Raw genomic sequence first — 15472 nt, forward strand, 5'->3', positions numbered from 1 at the left:
TTCTATTTCATCTGACATATGGTGTAACAAGACAATGTGATCCTTTCAGAAATCTAGGCTGTTTGTTGAGACTTATGGTATTTCGTGGTCTGTTATGTATGCTTGATTATAATTGGTATAAAAATGGGCCTAAACATACAAACTGTTTAGACATAATGCTAGCTTCAAAATGTAATCCTGTTGATGTGGAACTAACTGTAAAATTGTGTGTGTACTAGCTTGAAAACTGCAATAAAATTTCAAATTGCTACTAATTAGTGTGTGATTCACAGTGCGAAGTAATATATATTTCCCTTTTTATGAACTCATGATTTTTTCAAATTTTTTTATGGACTGGATCATTTTCTCTGTCTTGAGTGATCACATTAACTTCCCATACTGCAGAAATGCAATACATGGCTTCTGGGGCTTGTCATGACAATGTTGCTAAAACCATTGAGATCCAGGAATATGGCTTACTCCCTTCGCCACTTCCACTGATGGAATACGAGTTGGTATTTTCTGTAAGTGCATTGTCTCAGTACAGGAAAAACTGCTCCACAATCACAATTTTGTTTAGATTTTTCAGCTTAGCAAAGTGTAAAAAGCACTACTCTGATCTAAGAGATCTTATATTCTTTATGTCAATATAGCATCAGGTTACACCACTTACTGACAAAGGGTAAGTAGAGAAGAGCAGTGGTACCCTGGTGAACTTCTGAGGTGTTTATATTATCACTAATACCTCTGCTGCCTCTGCATGCTTGCTCCAGTTTTTGTCCTCTCTGCGGGTAGCATTCTGTAATTTTTTTTTTCCCTGTACCAAGCTATACACCCACCGTTGGATTTACCTCCACAAAACGGTAGTTTTAAGCTCACTTTAGGTGCCTCATCTTTCCATGCATCCTTTAATATGATAAATCATTATTTTACAATGATTGTCATTGCGTTATTACCCCAGTTGCCCTTCTCCCTACTTACCTACATAATGAATGTCATGATTTTCTGAAACACTTGCTTTGAAGGAGGTAGAGAAGGGAAGTGAAGACAAAGTAGGGGGGGTGTGAATACTTTTTTAAATTCCGAAGTAATGCAAGTTTTTTCAGTCTTGGGTTTTTTTTAGTTAATCTTTCTCAATTGTCTTTAGATATAACAGCTGAAAATATGTACTGAAAGGGTTAAGCCAGCATGAAAGAATTCATTTCCACTTTAATGACCTAGCCTTGCTGGGTTAGGACGATGGGGAACATGCTTCTGACTTGTACTCCTATTGCCAATTAACACCTCCTATAACAGGTTGCCTCAGCTAGTCATTGAAGCAGAGGCAGTAGAAATAGTTTACATGCAGCTTGTTTTTCACACTAGTTGTTTAATACTCACAAAATTAAACTATTAAAAGGTTCTTTCTTACCTTACTGGGAAAGAAATAAACACTACAGCGGTCAGTGTTCGCTTGTGTGTCCTGTGTTCACGTTTAAATTGTTCCAATTGTAAAAATAAAAAAAAATGATTGTAGCAGTTATTATATTTTACATAGAAATACATTGTTTGGTGCAATAAAGCTAAGATTTGCTCTACAGCACTTTAGTTCACTGCCTTTTTTTATTACAGTTGCCCCTGCAAATCTGAGTTTCTTTGTTGAAACAGCTATGATGTATTTCAAAATCATCTTTCGTGCTATTAGTGTGACACCAGAGCAGTGTTTAAGATCCATTGAAACAATAGAAAGCGTCTTCTCAGATGCTCATGTAATTAATCAAGTCCATTTTCTATACCTATTTGAATAAATGTAAAATAGTACAAATAAAGAGCAGTGCTCTAAAATGACACTTTAGTTCACATTTAATCAGCAGGTATTTTAATAACATAATAAAATTGGCTAAATAATTGATACCAGTTCACACTAAGAGAAAGGTGGAGTAATATACCTAAAAGTGTTAACAAATTTGCTAAAAGGCCGGAGTAGATAACACTTCAAGGCGTTAGTTTTTATCCTGTTAGAATGGCAAATGCCTTTAACACTTCGTCAACAAGGGCTGCCCAAGTAAAGGGCTGCTTTTTATATTGGATCATCTCTTTAACTGTTTGAAACAAAAAACCAGTATCGTGCATAATTTAATATTACAATGTAATCTTCTGTTCATAACTTGAACATGATAATTTTTTCAGTAGATTTGTAATGGAAAAAGAAAAAAAATAATTAGTAGTGGTAACTTAATTTTATCAATTACTATTGAAATTGGGATTCTGCCATTCCAAACAAAAACAAAACCAGAGTTTGGTTGGGTTTTATGAGATAGCTGGCTGTCAGGCAGCTCATTTCACTGACTGACAGCATGCATAGTTGATTCAGAAGAAACTTTCATTTTCAGTAAGTAGCACAATAACAATATTTTTAGAACAGATTTTGAATTTTAATTACTGTATCCAGCTTATAAAGGAATGATTGGGAAAAAGAACGTTCAATATTCCTTGCAGTTTTCAAATCCCATTTTTCTGCAGTTCCCCAAGAAATTATCCAGTAAAGCTGTGGGCAGGCAGAATGAAGGCAGTATTCATGTTTTGCGGTGAGATGGACAGTCTTACAAAACTGTATGCAGTGGGAGAACTGTCTGACCTTCTTTGAACACCATAATGTAACCAAAAATGCCAGCAGATCTTTTGCATTGCAGATACAATTGCTTTCTTGTTTGGGTTTCTGACACTAGTTAATTTAATTTGGTACTCTGCTTCATAAGGATGGTGCTCCTTTGTTAAAGTTGGCAGGCAGTGAAGTTTATGAACAGTGATAATAGCACATGCTGTGGAGGGTCAGCGTAAAATACTTTGCCTCCATGTAGAGATTAGCTAATAAAGTCTTTCCTCCTCTTTGCTTCATGAAAGAAATGCGTAAACTTGTGTGGAAGACTAGCAGAAACAGGCCAAAGAAATCTCAAAACATGTAACCCGTAGCTAGCTCCCACATACTGTGTAACTAGCACGCAGGCACTGCTGCTGTTGCTCCAAGGCTGTGTTAGATTATCAGCCATTTGTGGAAAAGGAAGTGGTTAGAGTAAATTGGTTCCAGTTTTCAAATGGCATCATCTAAAGCCAAGTAAACTACTTGGAAGACCCAAGATCTATTCTCTTAGTTTTATCTGTAAAATCTGTAAAAGTTTTTGGTTAAGAATTTGATGAACTTTGGGGTTTATAATTTTCTGTAGAAAGGTAAGTGTGTGCTTGTAGTATTTTATGTGCCAATGTATCTTTGGTAGGAAAATAATGTGAAACTAAATCTGTTGCGAAGGTAGACTCTGGACAGGTTTTGACCTATGGATCCTTTTCTCCTCAAAATTTCTGCATTGGTACATCAGAATAACTCTTGAGTAGTTCATTCTATATTCAAAACAAAGGAAGGAATATTAACATGAAAATTAATATACATAATTGGTAGAGTGCAATGAATTGTTTCCTTTTCCTCATAATTAGTAATTACAATCTATAAGGAGACCAGAGCAGACTGAAAGGAGATAGTGAGGTCTTCACAAAAGAAGCATCTGTGACCAAGGAAGTACTTGGCCTGTGCTGTATTTTAGAGGGAGACTGAAAATTACTAAACCTACATTGTATTTGCATTGTATACTACCATTATCTAATTTTTAAGAGTTCAGGTAAATTGATTGAACTGCATGATAACAGTGGAGGCAAATCTTTTAATATTTTTACTATCTCAGGCATGTGCTTGAAGTGAAACAGTAATGTTTGCAGTTAATATCTCATAATGCTGTGGCTTAAAAAAAAAAAATGCTAAGCAAGTTGATTTACACCAATGAAGCATTCCTTTATGAATTAGCAACGTTTTCTCTGCTGAAAATGAATTGTTGGCTATGGGTGCTGGCAGGAGAATTTTAACGTAAGTTTTGAAAACTTTATCTCATAGACTGCCTAAAGGATTGATAAAGTATAATATTAAATATCCTCTCTTCTGGACCATCACCAAGGTAAACAAGCATCTGAAAGCTCCAAGGAGTATAGAAATAATAAAAGAAGGAAAGATTAGGAATGAGTACAGTAGGGTAACACCCTGCTTTTAGTTCCTACTTAAATTAAAAGTAATTTAGTTGCCTTGTTACAGAAACAAAATGTAATAATATTTGTCTCCTCCCTACAGGTGTTGAATCTACTGACTGATTTTAAATAAATTTTAAAATGGGAAAAGTTATGAAGAATAATTAACTCTTACAATTTGTGAACACAGGTGTCTACATAGGGGACAGAGATGTGATTAATGCCTCGGCTGCAGGAAGGGTGTCAGTGTGATCTGCCGTCTTAACAGACATTAGAGATTCCATCTAGGAGAGCCATAGTCTGTGGAATAAACTTCAGTTCAAGCTCCTGATTTTTGAGAAGCTAGTCTCAATCAAACATCAACATCAGCCTTCCAGAAATCACAAAACTATTTATGCTAGTTTGGGGGAGATTTTTTAAATACTATTCTTTATTTTAAAAAAATACTGCATGGTGTAATAGGATGCTTGCTTACAGTGGAATGTTAAAAGCAATCTGGGACAAATATAGAATTTGTATGGTGATCACAGCATGGATGTTTCGGTTCTTCCTAAAGCAGAACGTTACTGTGTTTGTACTTTTACCCTCAGTTCAGACTCTCTCTGGTCTAGAACTAGTAGAAAATTGGAAGAGCGCTTTATGTGTGAAGAAAGAGGTTGTTATCAAACTGCTAAGTTTTGGGGTTTTTTTAATTGAAACCCAACTCATCTGTGCTTTATTCTTAGAGGTGATTAAGTGGTGGAAATTAGTCTTTGCTTTCCAAAGTATTAAGATTTCTAAGTGAAAAGATGATTTAGAATAGACTTAACACAGGAGAGATACAGTTAAGAAAGTAAACTTACATGTTTACAGAGAAAAAAACCATAGTAACAGTATCAGAGAATGGTTGGGCATTTGAAGCTTCGTCAGTCAAACAATATAGTTGTGGTAAGTTTGGAATAAGTGATTGAGGTGCCCTGTGCTTCTGGTCGTGTGAAATATTCTGAAGAACCGCTCATAGAGTTTTTTGTCGTAAGCGTTACAGGGACACTTCTCCACTGGAGCATCTCACTGTTGGGCTAGGGCTAGCCAGGGAAATACTTGATGAAGAAGTGGAATTGATTAAAAATGGACCTTTGGTGAGAATATTACAGAATGTGAAAAGTTAAACCTGCTGGAAGATTGCTGATGGAAAGGCCAAACTGACAGAAGAATTAGCAATGAGTAGTAAGAAGTGAGGGAAAGCAAGTATCAAGAGGTCATGGTCAGCAGCATCAAAGGTGGAAATACAGGTTTGAAGGTGTTAGGGAGCAGTTGTGGTTGACAGATCTGTGCGTGTATGAGTTTCAAAATATAAAGATTGGATTCAAAATACAAAGAGTGGATCTGGAACTAATGGAGAAGAATTCATTGATATTGGCGGGGGGGAACCCAACTGAATTTTCTTACTCTTGAAAGCATTCTGAAGACTAGATGATGTTTTTCTGTGTGTGTAAAAGTGAAAGTATGCAGAAAGGATGATTACTATACGAATTTAATATACTGACTACTTAAGTTCCTGGTTTTATCTTCAGGAGGTGATGGCTTGTGTCGATCACTGTGTCTTCTCTTTGATGTCATGTGGACACATGTTGTACTGAATTTTTCTACTTTAAGTGAAAAGTCAAGAATTTACTAAAAAAAAATCCTTTTTTTGCCCAATTTTGCCTATAACTGTGGAATCAAAGTTCTAAATCTACAAAATGTTTCTGTAAAGGCACCATTTTTTTCCTCCTTTAAGTTAATGCTGAGTATCTTTTTTTTCTACCCTATTCCATAGTTGCTTTGTTGCCCTTCTAAGTTTACATCACTTAATGCAGAAGTAACCTTTCGTCTTCTCAGTGGAAATTTGTTGTACGCAATTTGGTAATAAAGTAATGAATAAAGTACTGTTAATTGGCTGTAATGAGATACGCTGATACGGAAATATAAGCTCAATATGTCTCTTGCTCCTCGAGAAAGGGACATTTAGACTGCTGCCTCCTGTGTTTTTCATTTTCAACAGTACACAGAACCTGTTTCAACCAATCATTCACACCTGGGACAGTTGTGCTAATTTTTGAATAACTACTCATAAGGCAAAGAGCAAAGTATTTTGTTCACAGCTTTTCCACCTAGGGATCGGAGGTCCGTTTTTTCTCTCACTGAACCGGTGTATCTGCAAAGTACTCCCATAGCCTTTATCTGCAAGTCCTCTTTAGCTGAAAGCTGATGAAGCAAAGGGAAATTGCTGTTTGTGTTGGTGCCAGTTAATCATGCTAGCCCAGCAGCATTTACATTCACACCACTGTAAGAAACACATAGTTAATTGGAGAACTGGCCATGTTTTACAGCTGACGAAGGTTAGCATTGCGGCAAGGCTGACAAATGGAAACTTATCTGACTCTTAGCCTGTATGTCTTGTAACAGGTTTGTACCCAGTGCAATACTTGCCAGTTTTTTATTTGACTGATTCTGATAAGATTGCTCTTTAGATTGGTATTGTTTTGGGGTGGGGAGAGACAGGGGATGATGGCTGGGTGACTTGTATTACAAAATAGGTTAGGGAAGGAAGGTGCTGTAAAGAAGTGTTTGGGGCTTGGATGTGCTTTTTTTTGTTTTGTTAATAACTGCATCTAACACAAAGTCACAATTATATATGCATTTTTCTGTAAGTTCTGTAATATGGAAAACAAAAGAAAATGTTTAGAAACTGCAGAATAACAATGGTGGAGAAAATAATTATTTATTCTTTCCATAGGGGCCACCAACAGATGCTCCTGCGGTCGACACAGCGGAACAGGTTTATATCTCTTCCCTTGCACTGCTGAAAGTAAGTGTTCTGTGTGTGCTGCATCTGTGTGTAGTGCTGGAGATAGAGCACCTGGCACCTATCCAAGTTTTATGGACTTGTGCTCCTTAGGTGCTGGTCAGACTAATTTTTAAAAGAAATTAATACTGTTTGGAACACTCAGAGCAAGAAATTGGTTCTCTTGTTGGCTCCATTTTTACTATTTTATAGTTCCTTACAGTTTCCAAAAGTGCTACAAGTTGCAAATTACCTGTAGATGAACAAAGGCTGAAAGAACTATCCCAAGTCAAACTCGAACATGCTGTTAAACATACAGTGTCGTTTGGTCTTAATTCCAGATGTTGAAGCATGGTCGTGCTGGTGTCCCTATGGAAGTTATGGGTCTGATGCTCGGGGAATTTGTTGATGATTACACTGTGAGAGTGATTGATGTTTTTGCAATGCCACAGTCCGGAACGGTGAGTTCTTTGCAGCTAGACCTTGATAATTTTGTTTGCTTGGGTTTTTTTCATTATGGTAAATATTTTTAAAAGCTTTTCCTACTTTATCTTTTTTTTTTTTTTTTTCAATCTTAAGGTGTAACCTACTAGGTATAATTCAAACATGTCTAATGGATTTCAGGGTTTCATTATATTAGTTAAAACAGATTTTTATTTGTTTATTTTTTAGCAAAGACTAGTACATAAGTGTGTATATCAATATATAGAGATAGGTCTTTACGTATGTATAAATATATTGGTATAACATCATTTAGAAGATTTACTAATTGATAACTTTAAGAGCTCATATATTATGAGCTAGAGGAAGGATTAAAAATGTGAAAGGTTTGATTAGAAGTATATCAAGCTCTTAATTGTGATGGTGCTAGATATATTTCAAACGTGCTCTCTTTGACAGATCTTACAAGGGCATGTCTCTTAAATGATATTTTTGTGGTGTGAAAAAAATTATGTATTTTAATTTTGAATACAAATATTCATGTTATGAAGATATATTTTAAAGAGATGATGAGCCAATGGATATAATTGGAATTTATGATGTTTTTTTGTGTAACTCGAATGAAATATTCTTCTTAAAAGAAGACGGATCCCTTTGTAACTCAGAGCTGCACATCAATGAAATTTTCAAATTCTTTTGTCTTGAGCTTATTCTATGCATGTGCATAGTATAAGTAGAATCTGCAAAAAGCCGTTATGTGATATTTATCTTGAATAAAACCTGTAGAGCTGAACATGTGAGAAACAACAGGCCATAGTTTGCAGAACAAAAAGAGGAGAAAAAGATTAATTCCTATGCCTATTTAATTATGTTTACTCGTAGTAGAGATTACTTAAATAGCAATTCAAAATCTTCTTTCAGCATTTAAAAAATCACATTGAAATACATTTATAAAAATTGTATTTTAAATTTAAGGGTGTTCTATCAAGTAGTTCTCATGTAGTCAGGTTACCCTTTTAAACAGATGCTTATGAATGGTGTTTAAATTTTTGTTTGTAACAAGTTAAAAGATAATATTGCTTTATGTACAACTATTACAATTTTTGCCTGTCTTCTGCATCAGGGTGTCAGTGTGGAAGCAGTTGATCCTGTGTTTCAAGCAAAAATGTTGGATATGCTGAAACAGACGGGAAGGTAAGTCACCCTAAAGAGAGCTGACAGTAACAAGTACTCCCTGCATGTTGTTTAGAAGAAACAGCTGGCTTTCCGCAAAACTAGTGGTCTAAGGGCTATTAATAATGTTTAAAAGAAATAATTGTCCCAGGAATTGGGTGAGTAGCGTAGGATGTAATTCAGTCCGCCTCATGGGTTTCAATTGCCAGGAGATTGTCACTCATGTTAAACCTCCAGCTTTGATTATTGCACAGGAAGATTAAATGTTGCTCAGTTTAGTATAGGCAGTTACTAGACAGTACCTGCTTAAAAGATTGATTTTTTAAATTTCTTTTAATTAAGATAAAAAATTACAAAGTGCTAGCTTATTTATGAGCAATTTTGATGTTAGGGAAAATAATTTTGTAAAAGAACCTAGTATTTAAATAAATTTTTATTTCACTCCTACCTCTCAACAGTTGTCGTCTGCTTGCTCAAATTCTTTTACTGTGGGAAAAACTTCAAAATTAATGTTAGCAAAAGGCTCAGCAGCTGAACAGAACAGTGCAAATTGCTTTTTGACTGAGTTCCTAGTTCTACTGCTGGTTTAATTGATATTTAATCCTTTCCCACCGTTGGTTCCCGTTGTCCATGTCTGAAATGGACTTTCTGCCGTGAAAATTCAACCCTCGACGCCAAGGAGTTAAAGAGTAGATATTTACTCAAGTGCTGAAAGGGTAAAAACTGGTTCAGGGAAGGTGTGGTAACAGGGTGAAAAACTGAAAGCATGATATACTCTGCTAATGCGCATCCCTTAATGATAGCCCTCTTTTATTGCATTTATTCATGTCCATGTTTTCATTGTACTATGATGAGTAATTCAAATATTTCTAATCGTGTTTTTTTCACAGCTCATCCTAATTTATGCCCTGACACATTACTATTTCTTCTTGTGTTACGTGTTTTTATTTTTAAGAATCTCGATGTCCTCTTTGTTTCAGACCTGAGATGGTAGTTGGTTGGTATCATAGTCACCCTGGCTTTGGCTGTTGGTTGTCTGGTGTAGATATCAATACTCAGCAGAGCTTTGAAGCCTTATCAGAACGAGCTGTTGCTGTGGTGGTGGATCCCATTCAGAGTGTAAAAGGAAAGGTATAGTAGGCTTGCTTTTTTTTTTTAAAGATACTTTGGTAAAATTTAATATAGAAGCACTGTAAATGTGTAAGTTTTTGATTTTTTGGAGGCCCATTCTGCGTTAAAAAATAAAAATTAAAAAAAATTTCTCGCTGTAAATGAAAAGATATTTTTTAGTTTGTTCTGCATCTTACATCAGTAGTCCTTAAACAGGCTGGAGTCTTTGATATTGTCAGTATACATAACCAATCATAATCCTTCCCTAATATCTTGCTATTCAGGTGTCACTCCACATGTTTGCAACTAATAATCCAAGTATACATTGTTTCAGATACTACATTTTAGTCACAAAATCTAAGATCAATTACTAACAGATTGGAATAGGTTCAGCCCCTTAACGTGGGCACTAACCAAGAAGGCATTGATTTATAGGCATTGCATAAGATGGCTTCTGGTATCATTTCTATTCCAAATGTTTTGGGCAATAAAACTTTGCAAAAGACTTAGTGTCAAGCATTTGAGTTTTTGAGAAGTGTGCAGATAAATGATTAAGTATGTTAAATGATTATGAAAAGAGATTAACTTGCAAAGCATATTGGGTTATAGTTGTCCTTTGTTGAAATCTCTTTTGTTCTTGTTTAGTTCTCTTTTTATTTCTTTCTAGCCCCATATGCCATTTTCCTATTTCCTGCCTCATGACAGCAGGGAGCAGCTCTATTATCACCTTCACAGAGCTGTCTGCAAATGTGAGAGGCAATTCGATTTTGCTCAACCACAGGGAGAGTGGATTAGAAAAACTACAGAACGTACAGAAATTGGCTAGGTGGTTTACTGCTTTAAAATACTGCTGAGGTGTTTTGTTTGAGCATGCACTCCCATTGTATTGTAGAATAATTATTGAAATGCGTCATGGTATATATATGATGATATTAATGTAAATTTATAAATATTTAAAAAGTAAGTGTTCCTCTTCTGTAAAGCTGTCGTATTATGTTTCCTGTGAGACAGATCATATTAAAGCTACCAAACAATTCCACTAAGGGTTCCCTTAATTTCATAATAGAATATTCTGAAGCTATAGTTGTTTTTTCAGTTGGGTCTTTTTAAATCTGATTTTCATAGCAAATTTATTTATATAACAGGCAATTGAAAAATTAATAGCTTCTGGTTGTCTGGAAATTATTAGACATCTGAATCAATTTTGCTCCCTTTTGAATTGCATAAAGAGTAGAAGAAAATTGATGTAGTTTTTGTGGAAAAATAAAAGATGCAGTAGAATATTTAAATAACCCTGAGTTACTTTTTCTAGAACTTTTTCCTTTTCCTTTTTCTTATTTTCCCACTCCAATAGAAATATTAAAACAGGATTCTTTTTATTTTGTCAAAATATAATTTTTGGGACTATGCTAGTGATTAATTTAGACCTCACTAGCTATTAAATCCATTAAAGAGAAAAGCCTCCCAGTAAGTCACACTACTGTTACACCACACTTGCTCACTAAGTGCCTTTTTTTTTTTTAATATTTTTTTGCCACTGTTATTTGACTCAGATGTCATCTTTGAGGGTCTTTGTTCTCTTCAAGAAAATAATCTTCGGCATATTTATTTTGAATGTGAATAAATTTTTGTCCATCTAAACATTTCAGGAATTTTTGTCCATCTCAACATTTCTCAAGTACCGCTCTTGTGGCATTGTTGCCAGTACTTGAGATCACTGGAAGTCTTGTAATGTTTGTTTCATACATGTCTAGCTGCTACAGTCAGATTAAATTACATTCTCAGGTTTCACATTTAAAAAAAAGTTTACATCTGTCATGTTTCTGGCAAGTGCATCCTTAAAAGCTTAGAAATAGAAAGAATCCCCCAAATTATGAGTGCCACTTCTAATTAATTTCTTGATGTTGGGGGGCAGGATTGGGCTACAGACTGTGTATGATCCTGGTTGGCGAGATCACTTATATTAAAATGTATTTCGATTTTAAACGAACTGAGAGAAGAACAGATATATTAGAGCTCAAGGGGATTTCTTAAGTCAGGTTTAACTGCTTCACGTGCATGGCTGCCTTAGTATGGTGTCCAGTGCCTCTTTGTATGTTAGACCACTCGAGCTAAGCCTATTTCAGGGAAGTACCTACTTTTTTCCTCAGTACAGCAAAAGAACAACTGCTTGCAGAGGTCATGTTACTGGTGTAATAGCCACTATTTTTGGGCTTTTGCTCGTGTATGTAGCTCTGTGAATCCGAGATCATTACTCGTTATACCTTTTAGTAGCATAACTGTGGCAAAAAATTAAAGTGATCATGTGGCATAGAAGATTTTAATATGGTGTGTTTTGACTGAGATATATTTAAAAGCAAATTCCAAACACATCAGCTAATTTTAAACCCACCTCAGGGCAGGTCCATGCCCATATAAATTGCTACGGCTTATAGTCAGCGAAGCAGTCATGGTTGTGCTAGTGAAGAATAACCGGGGCAGAGGTTATTTTCATGTGTCAGGAAGTTGAAATGAATTCTGATGAGGAGCCTCAGGTTCACCTTGACTAGCTAAAGCATTAAAAAGCAGTTTGCCCTGTCACTGGTAGAAAGTGAAAACTTGTTAAGTTCTTTGTTAGCTGTCCTCGTCTGGATACATGTGTTCCAAACACCTAGTAGGACAGGGTTATATGATTGCAATGTTAAGATAAGAATACATATAATTCTTATCAGTTGAAAAAATGAAGTAATTTTATGTCGTCTTAAAGCCAGTGAGCAAAAAATAAAAGCCATAAAAAATCCTTATATAAAAATAAACCTCTGTAGATTAAATGCCCGCTGCTTTAATGACCATTTTAGGGCTGGGGTATTATCACATAAATATAGTAGGACACAAGAATCATAGAATATCCTGAGTTGGAAGGGACCCATAAGGATCATCGAGTCCAACTCCTGGCTCCACACAGGACTAGCCAAATCAGAGCATATGACCGAGACAGTCATCCAGATGCTTCTTGAACTCAGTCAAGCTTGGTGCTGTGACCACTACCCTGGGGACCCTGGGAGAAGGACAAGTAATTCTAAATACTGATCTTATTACTTCTTACTACTTTACCTACATATTCCTGAACGCGCAGTATGCCGTTTCATGACTGTGTACCATATATTGTGATTTTTTAGGCTAACAGTGTTCTAGCTGTCTGTAAAATAAACTCACAGCAGATCAGTGAATTTTAACAGAAGGTCAATGTTAGCAGAACCCAGAGAGAAAAAGGTTTATGTTTTGGCTTTTTTTTTTTTTGTAATTGATTACTGAGAATGAAGTCAAAGTAATCATGCTGAAATACGGCCAGTGGGGCAACCTGGCTAGCTGTTGCTTCATCTTGTACTCACTAATAAACCTTTCTTTTACCCCCTCCAGTTTTCCAGTCTGTGCAATGGAAGTTGTAATACATATTTAGAATATTCTACAGCAGCAGCAATTTCATTAAAGATCTGGAATAAAGCTAAATATTGACATTTCATATTTATTTCCAACATACATTTTGAAACGTCTGTACAGAGAACTATATACCTTTGCCAAATGTTAAAAATAAATTTTTTTTTTGGACCTTAACTTAGCAGCTGTTCTTCACCTCTTAGGGAAAATATAACTACACTAAACCCACTGTAACATAGTGTGTTCAGTTCTGCAAGCATTATCTTATTGTGTTGGTCATGTATGTTAAATTAAGAAAAAAGTGGTGTTTTCTTTTTTATTATAAAAAAGTCACTATTTAAAATGGATTGTTTTTCCGAGACAGTTCATTGGTTTCTCTTGATTAATAATTGTTGGCATAAGGATTGGTAAAATATCCAAAATTGTCAGAAGTCCATTTTGTACATCTAAGAAGTTTGTTGGTGTTTGTGGTGTATTAGTAGGATATGTAGCAAAATCTCTCATTCGTACAGCAAAATTTCATGTCAGTTATACTGTAATTTTTCCTAGCAATGCTCTGCCAGAATTATTTGTAGGAAGATCTGTTGGTTTATGGCAAAAATCTTTTTCTTAATTGTTTGCCGAGGAAAAGACTTGTCTTTGCAATAACTTTTTATAAGTTCTACTTTGCCTGTTAATCACCTCCTGACAGATATGCTGTGTATCTTAATCTTGTGCTTATACCATATCCTGCTACTTTCATGAAAGAGGATTTCGCTATGGTATTTTATCCTTATCTTAATCTCATTCAGAGGGTACAAGGAGAAAAAAAAACACCCAACAAACGTACATTTGGGTAGCCAGCTAAATAAAAAAAAAAAAAATTTCCAGTTGTAAATGATCTCAGGAGATCATCTAGTCCAACTTTGCACAAAACACAGTGTCAACGTTGAGTTCAGACCAGCTCGCTTAAGGTTTTGTCCACTTGAGTCTTGAGATGCAACAGCCTCATGGGAATACCTGTTCAAATACTTTTATTATTCTGGCAGTTATTTTTTTTCCCTTGTGTACAGAGAACAGCTCCCCATTTCAGTTTATTACTACTGTCTCATGCTACATATATCATTGAAGAACGTCGTTCTGTGGTCTGAGTAACTTCTTCTGGAATTGGAAGGTTTGATACTTCAAAGCGTAGCCAGAATATGGGCTATAGTCTAAAACCATTTTGGTCAAGCAGTTTCTTTTCAGTGGAAGTCATAAATTGCTTTCTTTTGCTGAATTTCTGAGATCTTTAGAATGTTATTCTAAAAGGAGTAACAAATGTGATGAACTTTATCTTTTTTAAAGAGTGCAAAAAAATTTCTTATCACGCTCCTAGAAGTCCCAAAGAGGGACAATTATAGTGTATGTTTTAAAAAAAAAAAAAAGTCCTAAAATAGCTATTATCTGAAGAAAGATGCTGGGTTTATCTTCCTTGTACAAATGAACAGCTGAGAAGGGAGCTTAGCTGAGTTGCTGCTGAAGGTCCATAGCACAGTTGTTGTTGTCCAAAGTCAGGGTCATCTTGAGCAAGGTGAAGGTCGCAAAGTCCTTTTGAGCTGTTAACAAAGAAAAATAAGATCTTTAAATATTCAAATTTCCATTTAGGATTATAAAACATTCTAGGCCTTTTGTAAAAGTGTGGTAGCTCAAATACTGTACTTTGAAATTTTGTAGTATTCCAGCATGGTTTTAATTCTTACTGGGCTAATGAGATTTTGTCCATTTTTCAAAATGAACAAAATTTTTGTAGGCACAGGATAAAATTCCACCATGAAACCAACAGATCATGTGGTTAAACAGAGGTTTATTTTTCATTTGTTGGATGACCTGTTCTGGCAACCTCTTCCATAAAATACTCTTCTTCCTCTTTTTTTTTTTTTCCCATTGGTACTTCTAAATCTAGGTGACAACCTGTGTGTAATTAGTCATGTATGAGAGCAATATGGTTTTGTTAATACCTGATTTCAGTTTTTAACTCTTCAGGGTAATAGATGTTTACTTTGTTGAGTGCTGACCATAAGAATAGCAATTTGCAAATAGTTTTGATCTCTTCTGCTACTTTTACGTTCCAGTTTAGATTAAATTTTCCATACACTGCACTATCTCAACTTGGTGACATATGTGGGGAAAGGCAGGTGAACTCCTTTTCTGAGACAGTTTGTGTTGCAAATCCTCCAAACTTATCACGACAAATAGGTATTTTGAATGGGTTTATGACTTGGTAATTACTTGATAGTCTAAAAGAGTGAAACCAAATGCAGACAGATACTCTTCTGAATGTTGGAATTACCATCTAGCCTCAAGAATTTTCTCCAGCTGAACGTAAGTCCTACACTAGTTTTCTGAAAGATTGCATGTTATCAGTCCTCCACTCTTTGATAAAAGAGTGCTATTATTTTGCCTTTGAACCTGTCCTTTCCCTTTGGTTGAATTAACCACAGGATTGGAGGAGATGGTGACTGTTTTTTAAGAAGGCAG

At 35.4% G+C, this 15472-nt stretch overlaps 1 protein-coding gene across 1 annotated transcript in view; it reads left to right on the forward strand.

Annotated features, from left to right (window-relative positions):
* Positions 1-15472, forward strand: part of PSMD14 (proteasome 26S subunit, non-ATPase 14) — a 48459-nt gene that overhangs the window by 16350 nt on the left and 16637 nt on the right. Inside the window, exons 4-7 of the mRNA XM_054830321.1 lie at positions 6785-6856; positions 7174-7293; positions 8397-8467; positions 9427-9577. Of these exons, the coding sequence (XP_054686296.1) occupies positions 6785-6856; positions 7174-7293; positions 8397-8467; positions 9427-9577 (414 nt within the window). The remainder of the gene's footprint in view (positions 1-6784; positions 6857-7173; positions 7294-8396; positions 8468-9426; positions 9578-15472) is intronic.

The sequence above is a fragment of the Grus americana genome, chromosome 6 (assembly GCF_028858705.1).
Source record: "Grus americana isolate bGruAme1 chromosome 6, bGruAme1.mat, whole genome shotgun sequence".
NCBI lineage: Eukaryota > Metazoa > Chordata > Aves > Gruiformes > Gruidae > Grus > Grus americana.